A 26,600-nucleotide genomic window follows, 5' to 3' on the forward strand; every position below is an offset into this window, starting at 1 on the left:
CGACCCGACTTACTTTTGCAGCCGTCCGCCATCTGTAGAAGATATCGTTGCTCCCCTACCTCCCCGGGAAGATGGCTGCCAGCACGGGGCAAAGCGGCCCCTGTGCATTCAATTGGCTGCTCAAGACGTGACGTCACGACATTTGACGTCACGTCTTGAGCAGCCAATTGAATGCACAGGGGCCGCTTTGCCCCGTGCTGGCAGCCATCTTCCCGGGGAGGTAGGGGAGCAACGATATCTTCTACAGATGGCGGACGGCTGCAAAAGTAAGTCGGGTCGGGTCACCTTTTGGTTTTTTCGCTTTTTTTTTGGCTTCGCCGCTGTCGGGTCCGATCGGATGCAAAAGTAAGTCGCTTCGCCGCTGTCATCTCTCCTCCCAGAGCAAGGCTGCTATTCGCGCCCTGCTTCGGGAGGAGGGGAGAGAGATGACAGCGGCGAAGCGACTTACTTTTGCATCCGATCGGACCCGACTTCCTGGTATCTGTCATTTCAAATGACATTTGAAATGACAGATACCAGCGTGGCGTGAAGCCTTAGGCCCGCGCACCCAGGATACTGTATAGGGGCTCTATCCAGTAAAATGGGTTGCGCGGGCCTAAGGCTTCACGGACGCGGTTTACATTTAAATAAAATTAGTGTTCAGGATCGAGCGGTAGGTGAGCTGCACTGTGCGTGCGGCAACCGCGGGTGCCGCAGGCACTAACGCAGCTCTTCCTACCGCTCGGTACTGGATAGACCTGAAAGGTCTTGGGAAAACCCATACCCATTGAGCTGTAAACAGTAACTGCCTGTTCTTAAAGAACAGAAACATCAGTATCTTAAATCCTGCTCAAAAGAAAAAAGTAATTTGCAGAGTAGCTTTATCAGTCTCCTGTGAGAATCACTCCAGGAATCCAGTTAGATCTAAACTGCCTCAGGCAACTGATTACCACTCTGGAGCTCTTCTTGGTAATAAAAAAAAGGACCTTGCTTACGCCTGTGACAGAATATTTAAAATTTCCCTCGTATACCTCTGAAAGGCCTCCAAGGGGGACACAGCAGCAACCTTGAAGAAATTCTAAAGCTGAAAAATTGAAGAAATTCAGGTGGTCTCGAAGTTTTCCAACTGCTCCAACTTGGGCTGAGTGGCCATTTTTATCCCAAATTATGATCTTAATGTCAGCTACCAACTGTTCCAATCTTTCAGTTTTTCCTATGTATTTGAGAGACTGATTCCCCTTCTACTGTGAGACATGCTGGACAGAACGTGATAAAATACCAATTTCAGTTTAACACATCGGAACGGGCGATTGCGTGTTTATCAGTGCATTCTACAGTAAATTCAAGGTGACAATTTGGAGCTTTAAGTAGGCTTGGGCCCACCTTCTTTAACTACTGCAGTAGTACATTGATCCATTCCAGAAGAGGGGGAAAGTTGGACCCTGAGCAGGCACTCCCTTCCTCAAGCAAATCAGTCCTGCTCTTGGGTTACTCCAGTATTCACCTCTGAGATCGATGTCTCTTCCTCCATCCTTTCTCTCTCACGTGACTGTGCACAGATTCCAACATGGTAGAGCCAGCCCCGGCATCCTCGGTTGGCGTCTACTCTGCCACCGAAGCACAGACACTCTCATGGCCTGGCCTCTTGATCTGTGGGGTCTCAAGGAGACCTCGTACTCGAGCTGGGTGGCCGCACTCTTGCTTATGGTAGCAGTCGAGCTCGCATCCCCCCCAGTAACACTGGCCGCATTCGGCGTGAATCCATTGATCCTGGACTGCAGCATCACATCCCACTGGTAGGCCTTTTAGGTTTCCCTTTCCATTTCCTCCTCATTATAACAAGAATTTAACCAAAAAAAATACCAAATGCAATTTTGGTGACGAGCTCTGCACAGCAGCAGCTTTCATGTTGCCATCGTGGGGTCCCTTATACATTCAGAACAGATCTTTTTTTCTGTTGGATTTCTTGATAAGTTGAGAATTGTTTTTTTTTTCCTTTTGAGTTTGTATGATACTTCATTTGCAGAAAGAGAATGATAAGGTAAAATGTGACCGAGGACACAGAGCTATCAGCTGCTCTTGAACCACGGTTTTTAGCATGTCTTTGTAACACCATGTACATAAAATAAGAGAGATCTGTGAGGTGTGTGTTTTTGCCAGCTAAAATGCATCCAGTTTGCAGATATTTTAATCATCCGTACCACGGCTATGAGTAATGCTGAAGGAAATCTTGTCTGCTGCCCTATACCATGAGAAAGTTTGCTTTGCGTGCGCTAAGAACTAAGCAAAACTGTTAACCTCCTTTTTTTTTATCAGAAGACAAAGTTTGCTTGCTTTTCTCTTAAATGGTCTGCTTTCGTTTCTGTCCTCAGAGGCTTGTGGGAGCAAATCTGTTTACGACGGGCCTGAACAGGAAGAGTATTCAAGTTTCCTTATCGATGACCCACAGGAAACCTACAAGACACTAAGGCAAATCCTATCAGCTGTTCGAACTTTGGAACAGGAACATGCCCAGTATAAGAGGGATAAGTTCAAGAAGACAAAATACGGAAGCCAGTAAGTACTTTAAGCAACTTGATATTAGGATGTTGAAAACACAGGGAACTTAATTTTTCCAGCTATCAGAGGAGGTCCTCTAACATACCTGTGACTGACACAGTTATGATATAAAGGATGGTGAGCCCGTGCCTGCTTTTAAATTATTGCACATATTTGTTTTCAGCTCATATGTTGGGTGGATATACCATGTAGCAAAATGGACATTTTTTTTTTTTTAAATATTATCTAAACCTCCTCTTTGATCTTGGAGTTTGACAATTGCAATGAAAAGAATCTGCATATCACTTTGTTGGAGACCGATCAAAAATGCTAAGTGTCTTCATCTGTCTATAAAAAAGATTTGGTTTTCTTGTATATCAGCTACGTCTGAATTAATGATCTAATCTGATGCACTAATGATAATTTCTTTTATTTTGAATTGATAGATTTTGGTTGGCCCATCTATAACCATAAGTTTCATATGAGCTGTGCAGACTGAATATGAAATTGTTCTAAGTGGGAGGCAAACTAAAATCATAAAATATAAATATTTTTTACTTCTATAATTTGTTTGTACTTTTCAGTGTTTAAGAAATGCACTGCACATTGATGTCTTAAAAAAAATGTTAGTAGAGAGAAGTATTTGTATTGGTTAGCTTTTATTTTCGTATTGTTTATATCTTTCCTTAAATATATTCCTGTATACATGAAAGCAACAAACTATCACAGTTTCCAAAATTCACTCTCAGGAGTGAATTTTCATGGCTGGAGGGCAGATTTATACTGGGTTGGGAGAAGGTGGTATGCTTGGACCTAATTAGGGTCCAGAAGAGGGGGCTGCAGTGTGCAGATGCAGGGAAGTGATTTCATAGGGGGGGGGGGGGTGTAGAGGAGAGAGGGGAAGGAACAGGGCTGATGCAATAAGGTGGGCTGGGTCAAGCACACGTTTTTACCACCATTTAAATGCACATTTTGATATACATAACTTTATTCACACTTTAACAACAACTTTAGCGCACAGACGGGATTAAAAGTGCGTGCACACAAATTAGTGCACCTCCGTGTAAATTCCATGTTAAGAAGGACCTTGGCTATTGCTCTCCAATGCAGGGAAGTGCATTAAAGCCCTGAAGGATTAATTCATGTTTTGTTTTGTTTTTTTTAATGTTGGAAATGTAACTGCTGGGTAAGAGGTGGGGCTATTTCTGGGGGGGGCTAGTGTTAGTCTACGGTGTTGAGCCAGCTGGGTTTCAGACCTGGGATCCCCGAGAGGGGGGGGGGGGGGGATGCCAGACTCGGGTCTTCCAGGACCACACTGGCACAGCACCGTAGGCCAAACACTAGCCCCGGAAACGTGAATTAACTTTTATTCCCTCTCTGACCCAGAATTCCAAACCTAAAAAAAAACAAAACAGAGTTAAACACCTAGGGATACTCAAGTCTGGAATCAAAAGGAATCCAGCCCAGGACACCAACCCCTCCTTTTCACTAACTGCCCCACACACCCATTACCTCACTCACCTAACAATCCCCCCTCTCCATCCTCTACCCCCCTCCGATCACTAACTAATCCCTACCTATCCCGTACACCCCCGCCCACCAAATCCATTTCTGGTCAGTTTACGCCCATCTGGTGCACCTACAAATCGTGTTTGATGCAATCCTGCTCATATTAATGGAGGGGGCCAGTGTAATAAGGTGCACCAGACCGAGCACGTCCTTCTACTCACGTGCGGACGTTTTTGCTTACTTTTTTTTTTTTTTTTAATAAATCCCAATACCTTTGCTGACCATTAGCTTTCCTGTATCAGAAGTTAACTCATTTTTCAGCACGTGGCTAGAGAAAATGTGCGCTGAAATGTAGCTCCTTCTCCTCTCACATTTTCTTATACCAGCCCAGTGAGAGGGATGCAAGGGCGTGAGGGGAGGAGAGGAGAGAATGAGTTCTGTGGTGGGGAGCGGAGGAGAGGGGAAGGGGTCTGTTGGGTGGGATATAGAGGGGGCAGAGTGAGAAGGCGAAGGAGGAGAAGAGTGAAAAGGCCAACCCCATAGGGGGTGGAGGGGAGGACTGTGGGGGGAGAAGAGTTGCAGGAGAATGGGAAAGCTTTGGGTGGAGGAAAGAGAGCGAAAGTGTTGTAGTTGGGGCAGTGGTGGGAGAGGAATGGGAAGAAGGCTGTAGGGGGGGGAGGGTACGAGTGGAGGAGGAGGAGGAGAGAGCTGCAGGCAGGAAGCGGAACGAGCGGAAGAGGACGGTGGGGGCCCATGAAATAAACGGCGGTAACGTTACCACCGCGGGTTTCAGCGCGTACCCTGCGCGCATTTGTACGCGCGGTTTTCCCGCACGAACCCTAGGGACGGGTCTGTGATAAAGGTGTTCGCGCACGGCCGGTTCTGTGCGAGCGCGTGATAATGGCACGCAACGGAGGCGATTATCTAACCATGGGCGGTGCAGGGAGGGGCAGCGCTAGCGAGAGATCTGTTTAGTGTGGGGTTTTTTAATACGGGGTTTTTTAGCACCTGGTTCGGGGCAGGAGTTAAGTGAAAGCGTCGGGGTGGAGACTGGGCCTTTTTTTTCTTGCCTTTGCGAGTCAGCCCAAGCGGAGGACGGTAAGGAGGAGGCAGCTTCTCAAAGAGGCAGAACCGCCGAGCTGCACTTCACGCCCTCGCTGGCGGTCTGAGCCCGATCGTGCAGGGGTTAGAAATCGCTCTGCCCGCCTTCACATCAACTTCCCGACCACTAATTTATTCATTTTTTTTTCCAAAAAAAAAAAAAAAGAGAGGCTTTCGCCCCAAAGAATCATGAGTGTTCCCCTGGGTTTCTGCTCGGATGTCTGTGCAATTTACCGCAGAAGGCCACGCGCGCGCGTTACCGTGAGTGTCGCACGGTGCGCGTGTTCGGTGTACGTGGAATTTTTTTTTTTTTTTTGCGTGCGTCTGATTAGCACGCGTCGCTGCTGTTACGTCCCGCGCTGCTGCTAGTTTTTTGGGGTTTTTTTTTTTGCTTCGCCCGCCCAAAAAAAAAAAAATCCGTGCGGAAAAATCAGCGCGATTACAGCGGCAGGTCTTATTGCACCAGCCCTCGTATGTAAGGGAGGCGGACAGGAGTGTGCTGTGCATAATGAATACATTTCTTACCCCGGCCTGTAAACTTCAGAGGAACTTTCAAAATCATTTGAAAGGCAATACAGAAAAGCAAATTATGGGCGTCATTAGCTAAACGATCACTTGTTTCCAAGGGAAGGGCGTGACGGTTTACCTGTGAAGATCAGTGGTTGAGTTCACCGTGCACTGAACAGAATGGTCCGTTTGCTTCCAAGCTGTCTGATTTTTCACAAACCATGAGGACCAATAATCCCCATCTAGACCTGACACCCACCGGCAGTCTGCCAAAAAAGCCCCTCGGCTAATCTTTTGGTTTTCATCTGCGCTGCCTTTGTGTGTTCACTAACATTAGTAATGTACTTAATAAGTGGTGGCAGATAAAAGACCAAAACGGTCCATCCGCTTTTTTTTCCATCCTGTCAAGAAGAAGTGACTTGTTCAGTAAACGCATTTCCCTCTTTACAGATAACTGTGTTACTTCACCGTAGCTTCCCGTGAAAAAAAGAGGTTTGCGAACCCATTTGTCAAAATAGAGAAAAACGTGAAAGGTTTTTCAGATCGGTTTTGTTTCACCCGTACCCCGCTTTTGTTTCTCGCAGAATGTGGGTAGGAAATCTATTTTACGTAAATAAATCGCAGGCTTTGCAGCCGGTATCACCGGGTTTTACGTGGGATTTCTGCGAGATCCGTCGGGGGGGGGGAAAATCTGTCAGGTATGCGCGGCAGATTTCAGGAAAGCTCGTGTGATGATGATGTCCGTCCGTGTTGACGTCTGCCTGGTTTGAGTTCGGTGCCGGATGAGCTTGTGCGCTCCTAGCTTCCAGGAAAAGAGTGGCCAGTCTTCCTGTACGGTCTCCAAAGTCCATGTACGGATGTCAACTTTGGATAATGCTGCTCCCGGAAGGGGGAGAGCCGGATTCCAGGCTCCACAATTTCAGGGATCCAGGAGGAGCCCCCCAGTTCATGGCCCCTGGGCCCAGGGAAATATAAAAGTAGGGGGGTAGAATCCCTGAGTAGTTGTTAATGAAGGTCCATGGCGCTGTAGTGCAACTGAGGCTGGTTCTGACCGACCCGGAGTCCCAAAGGAGGGAAGCGGAAACAGCTGATTTCCCCAGCCCCCGCCAAAAAAATAATAATAATTTCACAGCCTGCAAACAAATCCAGCATTGTATAAGAGAATAAAATTGTGTGTCTTACTTTTTTTTTTTTTTCTCCCTCTTGCATTTTTAGAGAGCATCCAATCGGGGACAAGAATTTTCAAAGTTACATCAGGCAGCAGTCCGAGATCTCTGCGCACTCCATTTGAAAGTACGAGGACAGCATTACAAGACAAAAAAAAATGTAAAACTTGCAAAAAGGGAATCAACATGTAGCAAACTATAGAGTTCACAAGTGTCAGGCTACATGTTTTTGATACTTGCTCAGTATTTTTTTTTTTCCCCTTTCTCTGAGAACTGTTACAATAGTTGCTATGCACTTTATTCATCTGGTATTTAACAGATGAAAGGACATTTGTGTGGATGTGTTTTTGTTTGTTTGTTTGTTTTTTTATTATGAACTTGCTTTGATGTCTTAAAATTTCAGTGATCAGTTCAATGATCAAGAACTGCGGGCGGTGAATTCTAGACTCCAGCATCGCACACGTTGTTAGAAGCAAACTGTTAACGTTTATAGGATTAACAATGCAATGTTTTCTAGAGCCTCCCTGCTGCGTATTATGTACAGATGCATTGATTACAATTGTCGTCGTACTTATCAGTAACATGCTGCTTTGAAATGCTTAACCTGAAAAAAAAATGAAGTGTTTAATTTTTATTTTGTAATCACAGTTTTAACTGATGAGATGAGAGCTTTTATAAGGATAATTTGTTCTTGCTTTTAAGTTTAGTTAGGGTTTGTTTTTTTGTTTTTTTTTTAATGAACAGAGGCATTAATAGACCTCCTCATCTAAATGGTACAATCCTGAAGCTCTGGCCATTGCTGCTTTCTGCACAAGCAGGAGGGGAAAGTGAGAGGACAAGGAGCCATTACACAGTTTTAATAGTATTGGTAAATACCACTTTGGTTCTGTAGAGCGCTGGAATTTATTTTAACTTCATGCTGAAAATTTGGTGCCACAGATGAGAGCTTAAGTGCAGAGTGGTAAACGTGTATCGCTGGCAAAATCTGAAATGTCCATGCTTATCTCAGAGAAACATTTTAATGGAGATTCTTGAACTATTAAATGAGGGGGGGCATTGTACAGTCTGTTCTGAATTTGAAGAAAAATTGCACTGCCTTTATGTTTTTTTAGAGGGAGAGGTTACAGAATGGAGCATTTGATTGGGATGCACACGGCTCCTCGGCTTTAAAGCCATGTTGTCGATTCTTTTTTTGGCTTTTTTTTTTTTCTTAAAGATTTAAAAAAAACTAAAGTATGTTAAGTATTTGTTCTTCACACTTTTTAGACTGGTTCTTATTGTTTTGCATCACTTGGTGTGTATGTGTGTGCACACGTTTCAAATGGAATGGACTAGAAATATGGAAGACGGAAAGATCCAGTGGAGATATTTGGTGTACAGTAAGAATGTTGTATTACACCTTCCCTGTTTAAAAAAAAAAATGTTCTACTGGTGTAATCTCAAGGTGTCCTGCCTTGACCAAAATGTTAGAGAGAAGCTGTAAAATCTGTTTTAAACGGTATTGTATTAATGATAAGGTTGTGTTGCTGAAATGTACATGTTTAGGAAATACAAGGTCTACTTATAGTCTGGGTTGCCTAGCACTGCATCGTCGCCTGCTGTCGCACGGTGGCAGTAGCAGCACGCTGAGGACGATTTGTTTCTGAGCACAGAGCTCTTAAGCTGCCATTGAACTGCAATCTTAAATTTGTATTTGTAATGTAACACCAATGTATATAGTATACTAACGACCTGCAATGTATTTTCACTTGCCAATTAAAACAAATATTTTATTCTTTTCTTAACCCCCTTGCTCTCTCTGTGTTTTCACAAAGGTCTGTTTCAAGGTTGATTTCGTAAGCCCGCCTTTTCAGGTTCTGTCAAACGTAACCACCCACAAGACACGCGTTATAGCTGTCTGCAAATACGGTGGCCGGGAAGCAGCGCGAGAGAGCCCTGCATCCAGTCAAAAAGAGGCTCCTAAGTATAGGATGGCTGCAATATGTGGATCCAAAAAAAAATTAGAAAACGTACATTTTATATATGGCTGGCTGTTTGTAATAAAATACTTGAAGTTTGTAATGTCTTTTAATTGGATTTTTCATTTTCTTCCCCAAGAGTTTACACATCTGTATATAGCATATGGGTTTTTACAGCCAATTAGGGTGATTTTTAATTCGGAAAGATGGGTTATAAATTATTTTAAATTAAAAGTAGGCTTACCAGATAACTTGACATCATTGGTCACAGAATAAGTCCTCTCCGCTTTTGCTCCATACTATCTAATGGACTTGTACTTTTGCTTATTTTTTTAAGAAAAGTTGGACTACTTAGTCTATTGATGTACGAGGGTAAAAAAGCAAGACTGGCTCGACAGAGTCATTGCTAACACCACAAATAAGATTGCACAATAGGGATATCTCCTCATTTCCATCTCCTCATCGCGAGGATCCTTGTTGGTTTTTTTCACTCTGTCTTTCTTAGCTGCCTTTCGTTACCCCATCTCCCAGTTTGAACCTCCCTGTTAAAATGTAATTTTCCTAACTTAACTTGTTGACTGTAAACCGACATGATGTCCACAACGAATGCCGGTATATAAAATGTTTTAAATAAATAATAATATCTGCAAAATGTACTCCGGTGGAAATATGGACCCTCTCCCCAGATAAATGTGTAACATAGAAACATAGAAACATAGAAATGACGGCAGAAGAAGACCAAATGGCCCATCTAGTCTGCCCAGCAAGCTTCACACATTTTTTTCTCTCATACTTATCTTTTTCTCTTAACTCTTGGTTCTATTTCCCTTCCACCCCCACCATTAATGTAGAGAGCAGTGATGGAGCTGCATCCAAGTGAAATACCTAGCTTGATTAGTTAGGGGTAGTAGGGGTAGTAACCGCTGCAATACGCAAGCTACACCCATGTTTATTCCCTTTACCCAGACTATGTCATACAGCCCCTATTGGTTGTTTTTCTTCTCTCCTGCCCTTGAAGCGGAGAGCCATGCTGGTTATGCATTGAAAGTGAAGTATCAGGCCCTTTTGGTTTAGGGTAGTAACCGCCGTAACAAGCCAGCTACTCCCTACTTTGTGAGTGCGAATCTTTTTTTTTTTTTTCTTCTCCCCTGCAGTTGAAGCTATTCTGGATATGCGTGAAGCCTCAGCTTTTCTTATTCCCCTGCTGTTGAAGCAGAGAGCTAAGCTGGAAATGCTTGATGTATCAGCCTTTCTCCCATGCCATGAAGCAGAGAGCCATGCTGGATATGCATTGAAAGCGAAGTATCAGGCACATTTGGTTTGGGGTAGTAACCGCCGTAATAAGCCAGCTACTCCCCGCTTTGTGAGTGCGAACCCTCTTTTCTTCTCCCCTGCCGTTGAAGCAGAGAACTATGCTGTATATGCTTGGAAAGTGAAGTATTAGGCTTATTTGGTTTGGGGTAGTAACCGCCGTAACAAGCCAGCTACTCCCCTCTTTGTGATTGCAAATCCTTTTTTCCACATTTCCTCTTGCCGTTGAAGCTTAGAGCGATGTTTGAGTCACAGTAAGCATCTGTATGTTTATTTAATAAGGGTATTGTCTCCGGGCAGTAGCCATCGTTCTGGTGAGCCACCCACTCTACATTGGCGGTCTCTTGACTTTATGGATCCACAGTGTTTATCCCATGCCCCTTTGAAGTCCCTCACAGTTCTGGTCTTCACCACTTCCTCGGGAAGGGCATTCCAGGCATCCACCACCCTCTCCGTGAAGAAATACTTCCTGATATTGGTTCTGAATCTTCCTCCCTGGAGCTTCAAATCGTGACCCCTGGTTCTGCTGATTTTCTTCCTACGGAAAAGGTTTGTCGTTGTCTTTGGATCATTAAAACCTTTCAAGTATCTGAAAGTCTGTATCATATCACCTCTGCTCCTCCTCTCCTCCAGGGTGTACATATTTAGATTCTTCAATCTCTCCTCGTACGTCATCTGATGAAGATCCTCCACCTTCCTGGTCGCCCTTCTCTGTACCGCTTCCATCTTGTCTTTGTCTTTTTGAAGATATGGTCTCCAGAACTGAACACAGTACTCCAGGTGAGGCCTCACCAAGGACCTGTACAGGGGAATAATCACTTCCCTTTTCTTACTTGATATTCCTCTCTCTATGCAGCCCAGCATTCTTCTGGCTTTTGCTATCGCCTTGTCGCATTGTTTCACAGACTTCATATCATTAGATACTATCACCCCAAGGTCCCTCTCCTGCTCCGTGCACATCAGCCTTCCCCCCCCCCATCGAATACATTTCATTCGGATTTCCACTCCCCATATGCATGACTTTGCATTTCTTTGCATTGAATCTCAGCTGCCATGTCATCGACCACTCTTCCAGTTTCCTTAGATCCCGTCTCATTCTCTCCACTCCTTCCTGCGTGTCCACTCTGTTGCAGATCTTAGTGTCATCCGCAAAAAGACAAACCTTACCTTCAATCCCGTCCGCAATGTCGCTCACAAAGATATTGAACAGGACCGGTCCCAACACCGATCCTTGCGGTACACCACTTATAACCGCTCTCTCCTCAGAGAAGGTTCCATTTACCATCACACATTGTCTTCTGTCCGTCAACCAATTTGCAATCCAGGTCACCACATCGGCACTCACTCCCAAGCTTCTCGTTTTATTCACCAGTCTCCTGTGCGGAACCGTATCAAAAGCTTTGCTGAAATCCAAGTATATGATATCGAGCGCTCTTCCTTGATCCAATTCCTTGGTTACCCAGTCAAAAAAGTCAATCAGATTTGTCTGACAGGATCTTCCCCTGGTGAATCCATGTTGCCTCTGGTCCATCGATTCTCCGGACTGTAGATTGTTCACTATTCTCTCTTTCAGCAGTGACTCCATTACTTTTCCCACCACTGAAGTGAGGCTAACCGGTCTGTAGTTTCCAGCCTCCTCCCTGTTGCCACTCTTGTGAAGCGGGACCACCACCGCTCTTCTCCAATCACTCGGCACCACTCCTGTTTCTAGGGATCTATTGAACAGGTCACACAGCGGAGCCGCCAGAACATCTCTGAGCTCCCTCAATATCCTTGGATGAATACCATCAGGCCCCATGGCTTTGTCCACTTTCAGGTTCTTTAGCTCTTCCCATACATTTTCTACTGTGAAAGGATTTTCATCTATTCCACTTCCCTCCAGTTTCTTGTTGTGTAGAGATGGTCCTTCTCCAGGGTCTTCTTTAGTGAACACAGAGCTGAAGTATTCGTTTAATATTTCTGCCATTTCTTCGTCACTCTCCACACATTGATCATTACCACCTTTCAATTTTGCTATACCACTTTGGACCTTTCTCTTTTCGCTGATGTATCTGAAAAATGTTTTGTCACCATTTTTTATCTCCTTGGCAATCCTCTCCTCCGCTTGACTTTTTGCCAACTTGATTAATTTCTTTGTCTCCCTCAGTTGATTCAAATATGCTTCTTTGTGCTCCTCCCTTTGGGATCTTTTATATATCTTGAATGCTGTTCTTTTAGCTTTAATTTTGTCAGCCACCTCCTTTGAGAACCAGATAGGTTTCAGTTTCCTTTTGCTTTTCTTTACATTTCTAACATATAGAGCAGTTGCCTTGGTGATTGCTCCTTTTAGATTGGTCCACTGCTGATCCACATCTCTCTCGTTCTCCCATCCTTTTAGTTCTTCCTCCAGGTACTTACCCATTTCCTCAAAGTCTGTGTTTTTGAACTGTAAAACTCGGGTCTTTGTGGTTCTTTTCCCTATTCTTTTATTGATATTAAACCATACCGTTTGATGGTCACTGCTGCTGAGGTGGGCGCCCACCTGGACATCTGAGACATTATCTGCATTAGTGAGCACTAAGTCGAGTATAGCTCCTTCTCTCGTGGGTTCCAACACCATTTGTTTGAACAAAGATACTTGCATGTACACCACATTAAGCCTCAGTCTGTATAAAAAGGATACTTTAGAAATTCTGTTGCATAATTATTCATTGAGGGGCGGATTTTAAAAGGTCTGCGCGCGTAAATCCGGAAGGATTTACGCGCGCAGGGCCCTCGCGCGCCTATTTTGCATAGGCCGCCGGCACGCGTAAGTCCCGGGGCTTTCGAAAAGGGGCGGGAGGGGGTGTGTCCGGGGGCGTTCCCGAAACGATTCTTTGGGAATCGATGCCTTTGTGCAAGAGTGGCTGGTGGGCAAGTTCCTATATGCCTTTTCTGGAGACAAGGCTATCGGAGATGGTTGAAAAGCTTGATGACATGGAAAACAGAGGTCGCAGGAAGACCATTCGCCTTGACGGATTTCCGAAAGGGTGTGGACCTGACGACCTTCTTTGAGAACCGGATACCAGAGGTCTCGGAGCTGGACGTGAAAGGCGGGCACATTAAAATCTAAAGAGTGCATCAGGTTCATGGCACCCCCTGGGTCTCCTCCGCTCAGTAAGCAGAACGTATCTTTGTTCTGCGTTAGTTTAATTTTCACATCAACGCCATTTATGAGCAGCTTTTCTTGAAAAAACAGAGCACTATGTAAATGTCCCAGAAGCTCTACTTTATGACGGGGCCCCCAATTCTCTCACTTCGTGGTTTCCGGCTGTGGTCTTTATAAAACAGACAGCTTGTAAACTGTGTTTTGAAAGGGCACAATCCATTGCTCCTACCATGTGACAGGGGCCGACCAATAGCACCGGTAGCCCCTGTGACATAGTGAGGGCAAAGGCTATTGGTGCCATTTTGAATACCGACAGCCCGAGTGCAGGAGATTGCTCCAGGACCACCGCTGGACCACCAGGAACTTTTGACAATTCTTGGGGGGGTCAGGAGGGTGGAGGGTTTATTTGTTAGATACGTTGTATTCATGGGGGTTCGCCATACGTTTCATGACCCCACGAATACAACGAATAGGGACATATACGTTGCGGATTGCCAATACGTCGAAAACGAATGCACACCCCTAATAACTATTCACAGAAGCCTGAAGCACATCTTCATATCGAAAAGTGTTGTGCACTGAAAGGTATCGCCACATTGTGGATTTTAAAGTCCTGTTAAATCCCTCCACAACCGCTGCCTTAACATTGTTGTTGATCACAGAATGATGACTGCCTCTATATTTTAACAAATTCTTCACAGAGCTATTTAAAAACTCTTTACCCCTGTCTGTTTATATTTTATTGGGAACACTGCCACCTTTAAATATATTTTCAAATGCCTTGGCCGCTTCACGACCTGTTTTTGTTTTTAGGCTCACAACCCATGTGTATTTTGACAAAACATCTATCACCGTCAAAATGTATTTATAGCTGCTGTTATAACCCAACAAGGCGGTCAGGTTGACCAGCTCAGCCTGCCATTGTGCATCCACATCTGACACTATGGTTTTATGTCTTTTAAAATGCATCCTAGCAGGTCTGTGAAACGAATAAGCATCTTGATCTGTCAGCCATTCAGCCACTTCTTTTCTGGTCACTGTCTCATTACATGTTTTAGCAGCCTGAAAAAGAGGATTTATTCCACCAAAACTTCCTATAGCGCCTGGTTCATAATAAATTTTATTTAAGAGCTGCTTATGCATGATTGTTTTGTATGGCTGTATTTAAAAGAAAACTAAATCCTTGTTTTATTCACTTTTGCAATCCCACAACTTCCAACAGATGACAACCTGTTAATTATCCTTTTAGTATACCTTAAAGGATCTGCTCAAATTTCACTCTGGAAGGATAGGGGCTATTGGGCATGTGTATCTACAGTGAGGGAAGGGGGAGATTCTCCATGTCTGTGTATAGAATGAGAGAAAGCTTCATACCACGTCACAGCTCGTAACTTTTTAAAACAGAGGGGCTAGAAAAAAAACCTGCTTCCGGCTCTGTCATCATTAAAAAGTGACAGGTGACATTTCTGATGATGCTCTAGGGGAAGATGCCTTTTTGGCTTTGTATTGAACTTCCAGTGAGATTGAACTTCCAGTGAGATCATCAAAAACAGCCAGAGGCCATTAATTCTGTCATCATTAAAAAGCCACAGGGCTTTTTCTGATGTCATTCTAGGGGGTGTGTTTTTGGGGGGATTGGTGAGGGGTGGACTTCCAGTGATGTCATCCCTGTGACATAGGGGTTTGGTGTGGGGTGTGAGAGGGGCCACCAGTGACAATATAGGGGGATTTGGTGTGGGGGCAGGGCATGGGAGGGGCCATTCTATTCACTTCTATTGGCTGGGTTACCAAAATGATAAGGGGAATGGAACAACTTCCCTATGAGGAAAGGCTGAAGAGGTTAGGACTGTTCAGCTTGGAGAAGAGACGGCTGAGGGGTGATATGATAGAGGTGTTTAAAATCATGAGAGGTCTAGATCGGGTAGATGTGAATCGGTTATTTACTCTTTCGGATAATAGAAAGACTAGGGGGCATTCCATGAAGTTAGCATGGGGCACATTTAAAACTAATCGGAGAAAGTTCTTTTTTACTCAACGCACAATTAAACTCTGGAATTTGTTGCCAGAGGATGTGGTTAGTGCAGTTAGTATAGCTGTGTTTAAAAAAGGATTGGATAAGTTCTTGGAGGAGAAGTCCATTACCTGCTATTAAGTTCACTTAGAGAATAGCCACTGCCATTAGCAATGGTTACATGGAATAGACTTAGTTTTTGGGTACTTGCCAGGTTCTTATGGCCTGGATTGGCCACTGTTGGAAACAGGATGCTGGGCTTGATGGCCTTGGTCTGACCCAGTATGGCATTTTCTTATGTTCTTATGATCTGGGTGGCGTGGGGGTCAGGGGCTATGTCCACTCACTTCTATGGGAGTGGGTGGGGCTTAGACTGGAAGTGAACGCTGATTGGCTGATGTCACTTTTCAGTGGCAGTGTACCCATAGACTATGTATATATTTTTGCTTGACTTTTACTTCCTTGTATCAATCACCTTGGCCCCACACATAGATTTCACTGGCTACAAGAAAAAGCTTCATCATCCATGTGTGTTTTTCTCACATTGAGGAAGGGGCATGAGTGTCATCATTAGGCATGCATCAACAGATATGGACTGTCAGAATAATCTGCTGCAGCCAAGGTGCTTGCATTAGCCAGTGGTGGAGGAGGGGTGGTGTCATTGGCCTTCGCTGGCCAAAAGATGCAAGAAGCATGGAGCAGTCAAAGTCAAACAGGTATCTGGGAGGGTTAGAGGCTGGGGCAGGAGAAGGGCACATTGCATGCTGGGATAAAGAAGAGTGCTTGCTGGACTATGAGAGGGAAGGCAGAGAGTGCTTGCTAGTGACTTGGGAAGGGGGAAGAGTGCCGGCTGGGGTCTGAGGGCTCAGAGTCTGGACAGGTTGCTTTCCACCTCTGAGGGACCTTCCCCCAACCTCTTCACTCTCCCAGGGCCCACGAGCTGATTTGCTTGAGGACCTGTACCCTGCTAGGGTTAGCCCTGACCACCAGGGCCAGTGCATCCATTAGCAAACTAGGTGGTCGCCTAGAGTGCCAAAATTTGGGGGGCAGCAAAAGCCTGCCAGAGCAAAAAGCACAGAGGGGGTACTCTGCCAGATCCCGTACCACCAAGGGAAGTGCTCTGCTGGAGCCACTGCACCAGTAGGAGGGAGCGCTGTGTTGAAGCTGCCAGCAGTAGATAAGTTCGGGGCAGGCATGCTTAACCGAAGCTATGCCTAAGGTGCAAAATACTCTTGCACTAGCCTTGCCCTATGTTTCTTTCAAGGGTTAGTGCCCCCATTCATCTTGCTTTGCAGGTTTTACAGCTCATCTTTTTTTCCACTCTGTGGGATTGTACCTTCTCACGCGAGGCCAAAATAGCATAGTACGTTTCTAACCCCTTTGGAAGATAGAGCATTGTCTGCTGCCAGATATGGAGAGCAACCAACTCCTTCCCTGTGGATCCCTCAGCTCCTCCTTCCTTTCATGTCACATGACCTGCATTGGCATGCTCTGACATCTAAGACCACAATCCATGCTTGAGTTGGCAAAATATAGCAAATATTCTTACACCTACTTGCCAGTGAAAACTCTTTAGCTGTCAATTTATCTAAATATCTCTAAATATTTTCAGACCACAGGAATGACCATGTACAACTTAAATAATGAGAAACTGCACTTCATCACCAGCAAACCCACAGTAATATGGGAAATACTTTTTTAAGTTGCACTGAAGGGAATCGTAAAACCAGAGTGTTCTTATTGAATGCCAGTGGGGTTGGCTGGAAGACCTCCATGATTTTCGGAGAGTGAAAGCCAAATCTCTCAACTTCAAAACAAGTGTAGGAAGTTACTGGCACAAGGTTTATTTATTTATCATTTTGTAAATTTGTTTTACTAGCAGAGAGAAACCACAAGTTTTATTTATCTCAAGTCTGAAAAGATAATTGGTAAGGAAAGTTGAAGCATAAATTATGTTTTTCTCTTAGTCCATGGCTTGTCAAACTGCATTTTGACAGCTGCTCCCTAATCAAGCCGTGCGTTTTGTGCCCTCTTTCCATGGTTTCCTGAACATGCAGGCCGCATCTAATATGTCCATGCATGCAGGTGCTCAAGAACCAGGGCCATGCCAATGCGTTTGCCTTGAACACGATGCATGTCAGCTGTGTTGCTTGCTGAGAATATTCACAAGCTGGCCTGATTTAGTCAGACCTCAGAAACTTATGCTAGGATTTGCCCAGACTTGTCAAAAATGCTGATTAGATTCTGGCATGTGACGTTCACCAATTTAGTTAAACGTACAGCCTCCTCGCCAAAACTGCTGGACGTACGTGAAGTGGAACATACGTGCATGGGCAGACCTAGTAATAGCTTCTTTAGCACTACAGCAATAGCCTGTGTACTCGTGCCATGCTTCAGAAAGACGCTGCTTGTGATTACTAAATTTTTGCATTCCTAAAGTGTTACTAAATACCCCAGCAAGCCAGGACAAGTAATATAAAAATAACAGTTCAGAAATATCTGGGGAAGATAATGGATGCAAGTGTACTTTCAAACTGCAAAGCTGTCACGGAAGATAAACTGTTTAGATAATTAAAGTGAAATTCCATCAGGTACTTCAGTAAGCAGGTATAAAAAGCTCAGGAACAGTTTTTATATGCTTATTATCAGATGATGAAAGTTTGCAGCCTCCCCGGAGTATTAACAATTTGTGAGAAAATATGCACAATGTTCTATGTTGTTTACTTCCTGACGGAGCAGTAAGGATGCAATTCTAAGAAAAGAGTGAAGAAATCAAATGAAGCCAATGTGCCTTATGCCCCTCTAAACTTGTAGTAGACCAGACAAAGGAACAAAGCTGTCAAACATATAATCTCTTGAATGCTGCTCATAACTTAGCAAGAAAAAAAAATAGACCCGAACCAGCTGGCTAAGCAAATTCCTTGGAGACTGAGATTCTCCCCCTACCCCACGCCATGAAGGTAAATCTGCAGTTTCTCCTCCTTCTCTTCCTGGTCCGCCTGCCACTTAGAAAGTGATTTCCCAGCCCGGGCTTGTTTGCAGGGCATCCAAAAACCTGCACATCAGACCTCTTTCTCAGACCCGACTACAAGCACATTTATCACAGTAAGGCAGACATTTTCAGACTTACCTGTCTAGCTGGGAAGTCGGCGGTCATTTCACCAGTTTTCAGAGGGAAAGTACGTGCCCTAGGAAAAAAGCACCTACAGCGACTTGCACCCGTGCTACTTTTTCTGCGGGTACTCCCCCTGCCCCCCCTTCTAACTCAAACATCTTGCATGGTTTTGAAAAGCCAAACATTGTACACGTCGTTTCTCCCCTACACCCTAACCCCCGTGCGGAAACACCTCCACTACAATGCAGGTAAAAGGAACTAGGTGTGTACTCTTACCTGCATACAGGGTGGGTGGTTTTCAAATCGCCCAGGCCCACACCGTTTTATCCATGGAAATGGCTTTGAATGTTGCCCTCAAAAAGTAATTGTGGGGGTGAAAAAAACAAAATAATAATGGGAGACTTCAATTACCCCAATATTGACTGGGTAAATGTATCATCGGGTCACGCTAGAGAGATAACGTTCCTGGATGGAATAAATGATAGCTTTATGGAGCAATTGGTTCAGGAACCGACGAGAGAGGGAGCAATTTTAGATCTAATTCTCAGTGGAGCACAGGACTTGGTGAGAGAGGTAACGGTGGGGCCGCTTGGCAATAGTGATCATAATATGATCAAATTTGATTTAATGACTGGAAGAGGAACAGTGTGCAAATCCACGGCTCTCGTGCTAAACTTTCAAAAGGGAAACTTTGATAAAATGAGAAAAATTGTTAGAAAAAAACTGAAAGGAGCAGCTACAAAAGTAAAAAATGTCCAAGAGGCGTGGTCATTGTTCAAAAATACCATTCTAGAAGCACAGTCCAGATGTATTGCCATGCTGGGTCAGACCAAGGGTCCATCAAGCCCAGCATCCTGTTTCCAACAGAGGCCAAAACCAGGCCACAAGAACCTGGCAATTACCCAAACACTAAGAAGATCCCATGCTACTGATGCAATTAATAGCAGTGGCTATTCCCTAAGTAAACTTGTGGCAAAACGATTACTGGCATGGTTAAAAGGGGAGGTGAAAGAAGCTATTTTAGCCAAAAGATTTTCATTCAAAAATTGGAAGAAAGATCCAACAGAAGAAAATAGGATAAAGCATAAACGTTTGCAAGTTAAATGTAAGACATTGATAAGACAGGCTAAGAGAGAATTTGAAAAGAAGTTGGCTGTAGAGGCAAAAACGCAGTAAAAATTTTTTTAAATATATTCGAAGCAGAAAGCCTGTGATGGAGTCAGTTGGACCGTTAGATGATCGAGGGGTTAAAGGGGCACTTAGAGAAGATAAGGCCATCGCGGAAAGATTAAATGATTTCTTTGCTTCGGTGTTTACTGAAGAGGATGTTGGGGCGGTACCCGTGATGGAGAAGGTTTTCATGGGTAATTATTCAGATGGACTGAATCAAATCACGGTAAACCTAGAAGATGTGGTAGGCCTGATTGACAAACTGAAGAGTAGTAAATCACCTGGACCGGATGGTATACACCCCAGAGTTCTGAAGGAACTAAAAAATGAAATTTCAGACCTATTAGTAAAAATTTGAAACCTATCATTAAAATCATCCATTGTACCTGAAGACTGGAGGATAGCAAATGTAACCCCAATATTTAAAAAGGGCTCCAGGGCGATCTGGGAAACTACAGACCGGTTAGCCTGACTTCAGTGCCAGGAAAAATAATGGAAAGTGTTCTAAACATCAAAATTACAGAACATATAGAAAGACATGGTTTAATGGAACAAAGTCAGCATGGCTTTACCCAAGGCAAGTCTTGCCAAACAAATCTGCTTCACTTTTTTGAAGGAGTTAATAAACATGTGGATAAAGGTGAACCAGTAGATGTAGTATACTTGGATTTTCAGAAGGCGTTTGACAAAGTTCCTCATGAGAGGCTTCTAGGAAAAGTAAAAAGTCATGGGATAGGTGGCGATGTCCTTTCGTGGATTGCAAACTGGCTAAAAGACAGGAAACAGAGAGTAGGATTAAATGGACAATTTTCTCAGTGGAAGGGAGTGGTCAGTGGAGAGCCTCAGGGCTCTGTATTGGGACCCTTACTTTTTAATATATTTACAAATGATCTGGAAAGAAATACGACTAGTGAGAAAATCAAATTTGCAGATGACACAAAATTGTTCAGAGTAGTTAAATCACAAGCAGATTGTGATAAATTGCAGGAAGACCTTGTGAGACTAGAAAATTGGGCATCCAAATGGCAGATGAAATTTAATGTGGATAAGTGCAAGGTGATGCATATAGGGAAAAATAACCCATGCTATAATTACACAATGTTGGGTTCCATATTAGGTGCTACAACCCAAGAAAGAGATCTAGGAAAAACTAAAGAGGTTAGGACTTTTCAGCTTGGAGAAGACGGCTGAGGGGAGATATGATAGAGGAGTTTAAAATCATGAGAGGTCTAGAACGGATAGATGTGAATAGGTTATTTACTCTTTCGGATAATAGAAAGACTAGGGGGCACTCCATGAAGATAGCATGGGGCTCATTTAAAACTAATTGGAGAAAGTTCTTTTTTACTCAACGCACAATTAAACTCTGGAATTTGTTGCCAGAGGATGTGGTTAGTGAAGTTAGTATAGCTGGGTTTAAAAAAGGATTGGATAAGTTCTTGGAGGAGAAGTCCATTACCTGCTATTAATTAAGTTGACTTAGAAAATAGCCACTGCTATTACTAGCAACCGGAACATGGAATAGACTTAGTTTTTGGGTACTTGCCAGGTTCTTATGGCCTGGAGAGGAGGATCAAGCCTATTTGTGTCCCTACTTGCTTTTTGGTTGAGTTGATTTCCGTAGCAATAAAGAGAAATTATTTTTACTGTAAAGAAACATGTTTTCAACAGATTTAAGGGGTGGCGATGGGGGCCTCGATGGCCCCCTTTTATTGCTAAATTTTATGTGGGATGGTTTAAGGAGTCATTTTTGGTGAATTGTCATTATATAAATAATATTAGACCTTGGAAACTTTTATAGACTATCATTTTTCTGTGGTCAGGTAACCGTAATGATTTGGATACTTTTCTGGGGTGGCTGAATGATCAAGATACTAATTTACATTTCACATTTACAGTTAGTGCTACTCAGATTCATTTTCTTGACATCGCTATTCAATTTGATGTGTTTGGGTTTCACTTTTCCATTTATAGGAAGGATAAAGATCGGAACCCATTGCTTCATTATAAAAGCTGTCATCCTAAAAGGTTGAGACAAAAATCTTCCAAAAGATCAGTTTTTGAGGCTTAGGAAGTTGTGTTCTTCTACCAATGAGTTTAACTGTAGGGCCTTGGAGAAGCACAATAGGTTAATTGACAGGGGTTATCCGAGTAAGGTGCTTAAGCAGTCCTATATGAGAAGACGATGGGCTCACCGTGATCTTCTGTTACAGCCCCATCCCCCATGTGAGGGAGCTAAATTGGTTTGTGTTTTACTCTTTACACTGAATATTTGGGGGTCAAATGGGGGGGGGGGGGCTTACAGGATGAAGAATCAGAGGGGGGTCTTGAAGACCTCAATATCAACTGGACAAACTTGTGGACTAATCTGAAAAAACTGGTCTTTCCCTCGTGCGAGTAAGTTTTAAAATCTGCCTGCGTTCGCAAGCAAAAGCCGCTAAAGCCCTAGCGGAAACGTACACGGGACATTTACTCAAGCTGCCTCTTAAGATTATGTGCACGCATACATGCGGCAGGGGAATTTTTAAGCGATACGCGCGTACTCGCACGCATGATGTAAAATTGCAGCATATACGTGCTTATGGGCACGCACGCATTACTTTTAAAATTAGCTGGACAGTGAGCAATTCATTTATATGTCTGATACCTCCTTTGCTTTTGCTGTAGTATCAGATGTAAGAGGCCTGAAATCCAGCTGGCAAGTAAACAAAACCTACTGCTGAGCCAACTGGCCTTCACTTACCAAGTTGTTGACTGCAACTGTGAAGTTCCACAGATTTTTACATAAATATCCGATAGAAACCTCTGGTGCAGTGTTCAGGATTGTTATTTATCTAGTTCTTACAGTAATCGGCACATCAGAGACTGTCTGGTAATGATGTCCCTGAGTGGTCATTTAGATTAACATTAAACAGCTGGATATGGATGAGACTACGATAAAATGCAGTATGATCATAGCAGATCACAGTCATGTCAGTCTACTGCATTTATAAAAATATCTGTCAGAACTGTTCTTTTCTCTTCATTCCTCCTGGTTTATTGTTCAGTTTAATTATGGCATTGTAATGAAAGAGTTGTTAGATGTAATACAGGAACATGTTGAACTCTATCAGTATTGAACAAAAAGCCTTTTATATGATTTTTTTTTCTGTACGTTATCTTAACTTTATGCCAGCTAATTCTAATTTAATTTTCTACTGCCAGTCCCCAGTTGACCAAGAAAGAAGAAGGCACTTTGAGTTGAGTTCTGCATAAAAATGGGGAATTCTAGGCATAAGATCATCCCGATGGCCTATGCAACGCATCTGGAGGTCATGCGCCTTGGCACAGAAAACCCTATGTTAATTATTTTCCCTAAAGAATAACCTAATCAGAAGCTGAGCCCTAGAAATGAAATGTATTGGGGGGGAGGGGCTATTGGAACAAATTGACTTCTGATTATCAGGCAGGAAGAGGAGGCTTGCAGGTTAAAAGCAGTAAGAAAAGAGATGAGGGAAATGGGCCCATTCAAAATGATAGAGGGGTAGCAACAAGAGATGGAAGATAGATCAAGAGGAGTTGTGAGGAGAAAAACAGGTGATCTAAACCAGTGGTCCCCAACCCTGTCCTGGGGGCCCACCAGCCAGTCGGGTGTTCAGGATATCCACAATGAAATGCATGAGAGAAATTTTGCATGTTATGGAGGCAATGCATGCAAATTTTCTCTCATGCATATTTTGGAGGCAGTGCATGCAAATTCTCTCTCATGCATATTCATTGTGGATACCTTGAAAACCCGACTGGCTGGTGGGCCCCCAGGACAGGGTTGGGGACCACTGATCTAGACATTGGGGTCTATGTACATAAAACATTAACCAAAACCATCTGTATTTACCATGACACTGGGCAAAGGCAAAATATTAGCATTGCTTCCAGTGTAGATCCTGGTCAGGGGCTGTAGGCATGAATGCCAGCATATGCCAACTCTGCGTGGCACACAACCCACACACTCCCTCTGATCCCCTTACTCTCACGGATAGCAAATTTCCAAAGAAAATCTAACACTTTCATGCTGATAGAAAAGTACTTGTATACTTTATCAATGGACAGCCCAGTAAAAATTGTCCCCAAAGTGCATTCAGCAGTGACAAATGTCAATTAGTGATACATTATCTCCTGCCTTCAGAAGGTTAAAAAAAAAAATAATAATGAGCCCAAGCTTTTCAGGGGAAAAAAAATGTATGCTTTGTTTTTTTTTGTTTTGAGCCTGCCTTTTGCTAATCTGTGGAATGTAATAAATAAAAAGCAGACAGAGCCAGAGCACACCCAGAAAAAAAAAACCACCCACAGACGACGAGCAAGACTGCTGATAATTCTCTTCAGCCGCAGCACCAGGCACCGAATTCGGCAGAACCAGCTAGCAAGACTTCAAGGTTTTCTGCTTAATAATTACCCATCAATTTCTAATTAAAAAAAAAAAGAGAAACAGATTTTTAAAAAAATCAAACTGATGGAAAAGACAGCAAAGAGAAATGAGAGGTTTTATTTTCCAGAAGTTACCAAAATGTGTGTGCGCCTAATATGGGAAAAAGAAAATGCAGCAACAAAATGGTAAATACTGTGTGGTGTAATGAAGTCGTTAAGAGGAAATAATTGTGAAAAGAAGAGTCTTTGAAATAATAGGGGAAAAGGATAGAAACAGAAACCATGGAATTAAAGGTAAGAGTAATTAGGTTTGGTACAATTGTCCTCATTTGTGGCCTTAATACAAGGACTGCAATGGTTTCTCGCAAATGTAAATCTGCCCCTTTATTTTGAGATGGAAGTGGAGTGTTCCTAGAAGGTGATGCCTAGTGAATTTCTAGAAGATTCCAGGACAGACTGCAAATTCAGAAGTAGTAGTAGTGTGTGTGTGAGCTCCAGCAGAGAGAGTTTGGTGGGAGAGTTTACAGAGAGGATCTGAAAGCGGATGCTCTCCCCACCCAGAGAAACAGAATTCCTTGGTTCCACGGGAGGGACAGAGAGAGAACCCCCCCCCCCATCTCTTCTGATAGATTGGATCAGCCCAGGATTCCACAGGAGCTACCTGGAAATCCCCTGCATCAGCCTGCTGCATGCAGTGGTGAAATGGAGGCCAGGAGAGTGTGGAATAACCCACGTCATACTCCCAAAAGTGCTCATCTAGTACAAGGAGGATAAGGATGAGAGTCCAACAGGAATCCCGGTCCACAGGTCTGATAGATGAAGAACGGCAGATTAATTGACTAAAGGGCCAATGTACTAAATTTCGAACAGGTTACCAAACGGGATAGCACATGCAAGAATACCAAATAGCGCGTGCAATTGAATAAGAAAATTATTATTTACCTGCTAATTTTCGTTCCTGTAGTACCATGGATCAGTCCAGACAGTGGGTTATGTCCCCAATCCAGCAGATGGAGTCAGCACAAGCTTTGAGGGGGCGTATCCATATATACTACTACCCCCTCTGCAGGAGTTCAGTATCGAGTATATCAAAGCCCGAGTAGAAACCCCCGAAGGATCAAGTTTGTGGAAACAGATAATGAAAACAATTGTAACCGCAACAAGTAACTGCAAACATCCTACCAACTTGTAGGGAGCTGTGAAAAACAGCGAAAAGAAACAACTGTGAAGACACAGAACACTGCGAGCAAGAAGCAGCGCAGAGCTGAGCAGGATCAAGAACCCAAACGCGGTGGGCGTCTGGACTGATCCATGGTACTACAGGAACGAAAATTAGCAGGTAAATAATAATTTTCTTTTCCCTGTATGTACCTGGATCAGTCCAGACAGTGGGATGTACCCAAGCTTCCCTAAATCGGGTGGGGTCCTGCGAGGCCTGCTCGGAGAACCTGCTCGCCAAAGTGTCCAGAGACCGAAGAGGCGAGGTGCAGACGATAGTGCCTCGAGAACGTGTGTAACGATTTCCAGGTGGCTGCCCTACAAATTTCCTGCGAGGATACAGAGCGAACCTCCGCCCAGGAAGCCGCCTGAGAACGTGTAGAATGCGCTACGATTCCGGGTGGGGGAGTCCGACCCGCCCCAATGTAAGAAGCAGCAATGCCGGCCTTCAGCCATCTGGCAATGGTAGTCTTCGAGGCCTGAGACCCCTTCTTAGGACCGGCCCAGAGTACAAAGATATGGTCAGAGGTTCGGAACTCATTTGTAGCCTCCAGATAGAGGCGCAGAGTGCGCTTGACATTCAAGAGACGGAGAGACTTCGGCTCTGAGGAAGAGAAGGACAGCAACTCCACCGTCTGGTTCACATGGAATGCAGAAACCACCTTCGGAAGGAAGGAGGGAACGGTGCGAAGCGAAACTCCAGAGTCGGAGAAACGGAGATAGGGCTCTCTACACAACAGAGCCTGCATCTCCGAGATGCGTCGAGCAGAACAGATGGTCACAAGAAATACAGTCTTGAGAGTGAGATCCTTTATCGTTGCGCTGTGCAGCGGCTCGAACGGTGGTCCCGACAGGGAGCAAAGCACAAGGTTAAGACTCCAGGAGGGACAAGGGTCCCGTAAAGGAGGACGCATATGCTTGACACCTTTGAGAAAACGAGCAATGTCAGGATGCTGTAGAAGAGAGCCCCCATCGCTCAACAGCGAACCAAGGGCGGCCACCTGAACCCGTAGTGAATTATAGGTGAGCCCTTTTTCCACCCCCGCCTGTAGAAACTGAAGGATCTGAGGTACAGAAGCCTTAGCGGGTCTCGTGGCCTGGGTGGTACACCACAGCTCGAACACCTTCCAGACTCGAACATAGGCCGATGTCTTTCGTGCCCGCAATAGCGTGGATACTACCGCCTCCAGGTAGCCCCGACGCCGGAGGCGGCGCCTCTCAAAAGCCAGGCTGCAAGACAGAAGAATTCTGCCTGCTCGAAAAATACCGGGCCCTGATGTAGGAGCTGGGGGAGGTGCCCCAGCCTGATTGGCCCGTCGATCACCAGCTGTAGCAGGTCCGCAAACCAGGGTCGCCTGGGCCATTCTGGGGTGACGAAAACCACGGTCCCCTGATGGCTTTCTATTCTGCGGAGCATCCTGCCCACCAGGGGCCATGGTGGAAAAGAAAGATATGGCGGCCACGGGAGGACCAGGGCATCCACTCC

General features: G+C 44.3%; 1 protein-coding gene and 1 long non-coding RNA gene across 4 annotated transcripts in view; one reads left to right on the forward strand and one right to left on the reverse strand.

Annotated features, from left to right (window-relative positions):
- Positions 1-8,584, forward strand: part of RASA3 (RAS p21 protein activator 3) — a 353,769-nt gene extending 345,185 nt beyond the window's left edge. For both annotated transcript variants that reach the window (XM_029604621.1, XM_029604620.1), the window contains 2 exons: positions 2,352-2,535; positions 6,850-8,584. In XM_029604621.1, coding sequence (XP_029460481.1) covers positions 2,352-2,535; positions 6,850-6,925 — 260 coding nt within the window. In that variant the 3' untranslated portion in view covers positions 6,926-8,584. The remainder of the gene's footprint in view (positions 1-2,351; positions 2,536-6,849) is intronic.
- Positions 1-26,600, reverse strand: part of LOC115093024 — a 49,180-nt gene that overhangs the window by 1,841 nt on the left and 20,739 nt on the right. The gene's annotated exons all lie outside the window — the stretch shown is intronic.

The sequence above is a fragment of the Rhinatrema bivittatum genome, chromosome 5 (genome assembly GCF_901001135.1).
Source record: "Rhinatrema bivittatum chromosome 5, aRhiBiv1.1, whole genome shotgun sequence".
Lineage (NCBI taxonomy): Eukaryota > Metazoa > Chordata > Amphibia > Gymnophiona > Rhinatrematidae > Rhinatrema > Rhinatrema bivittatum.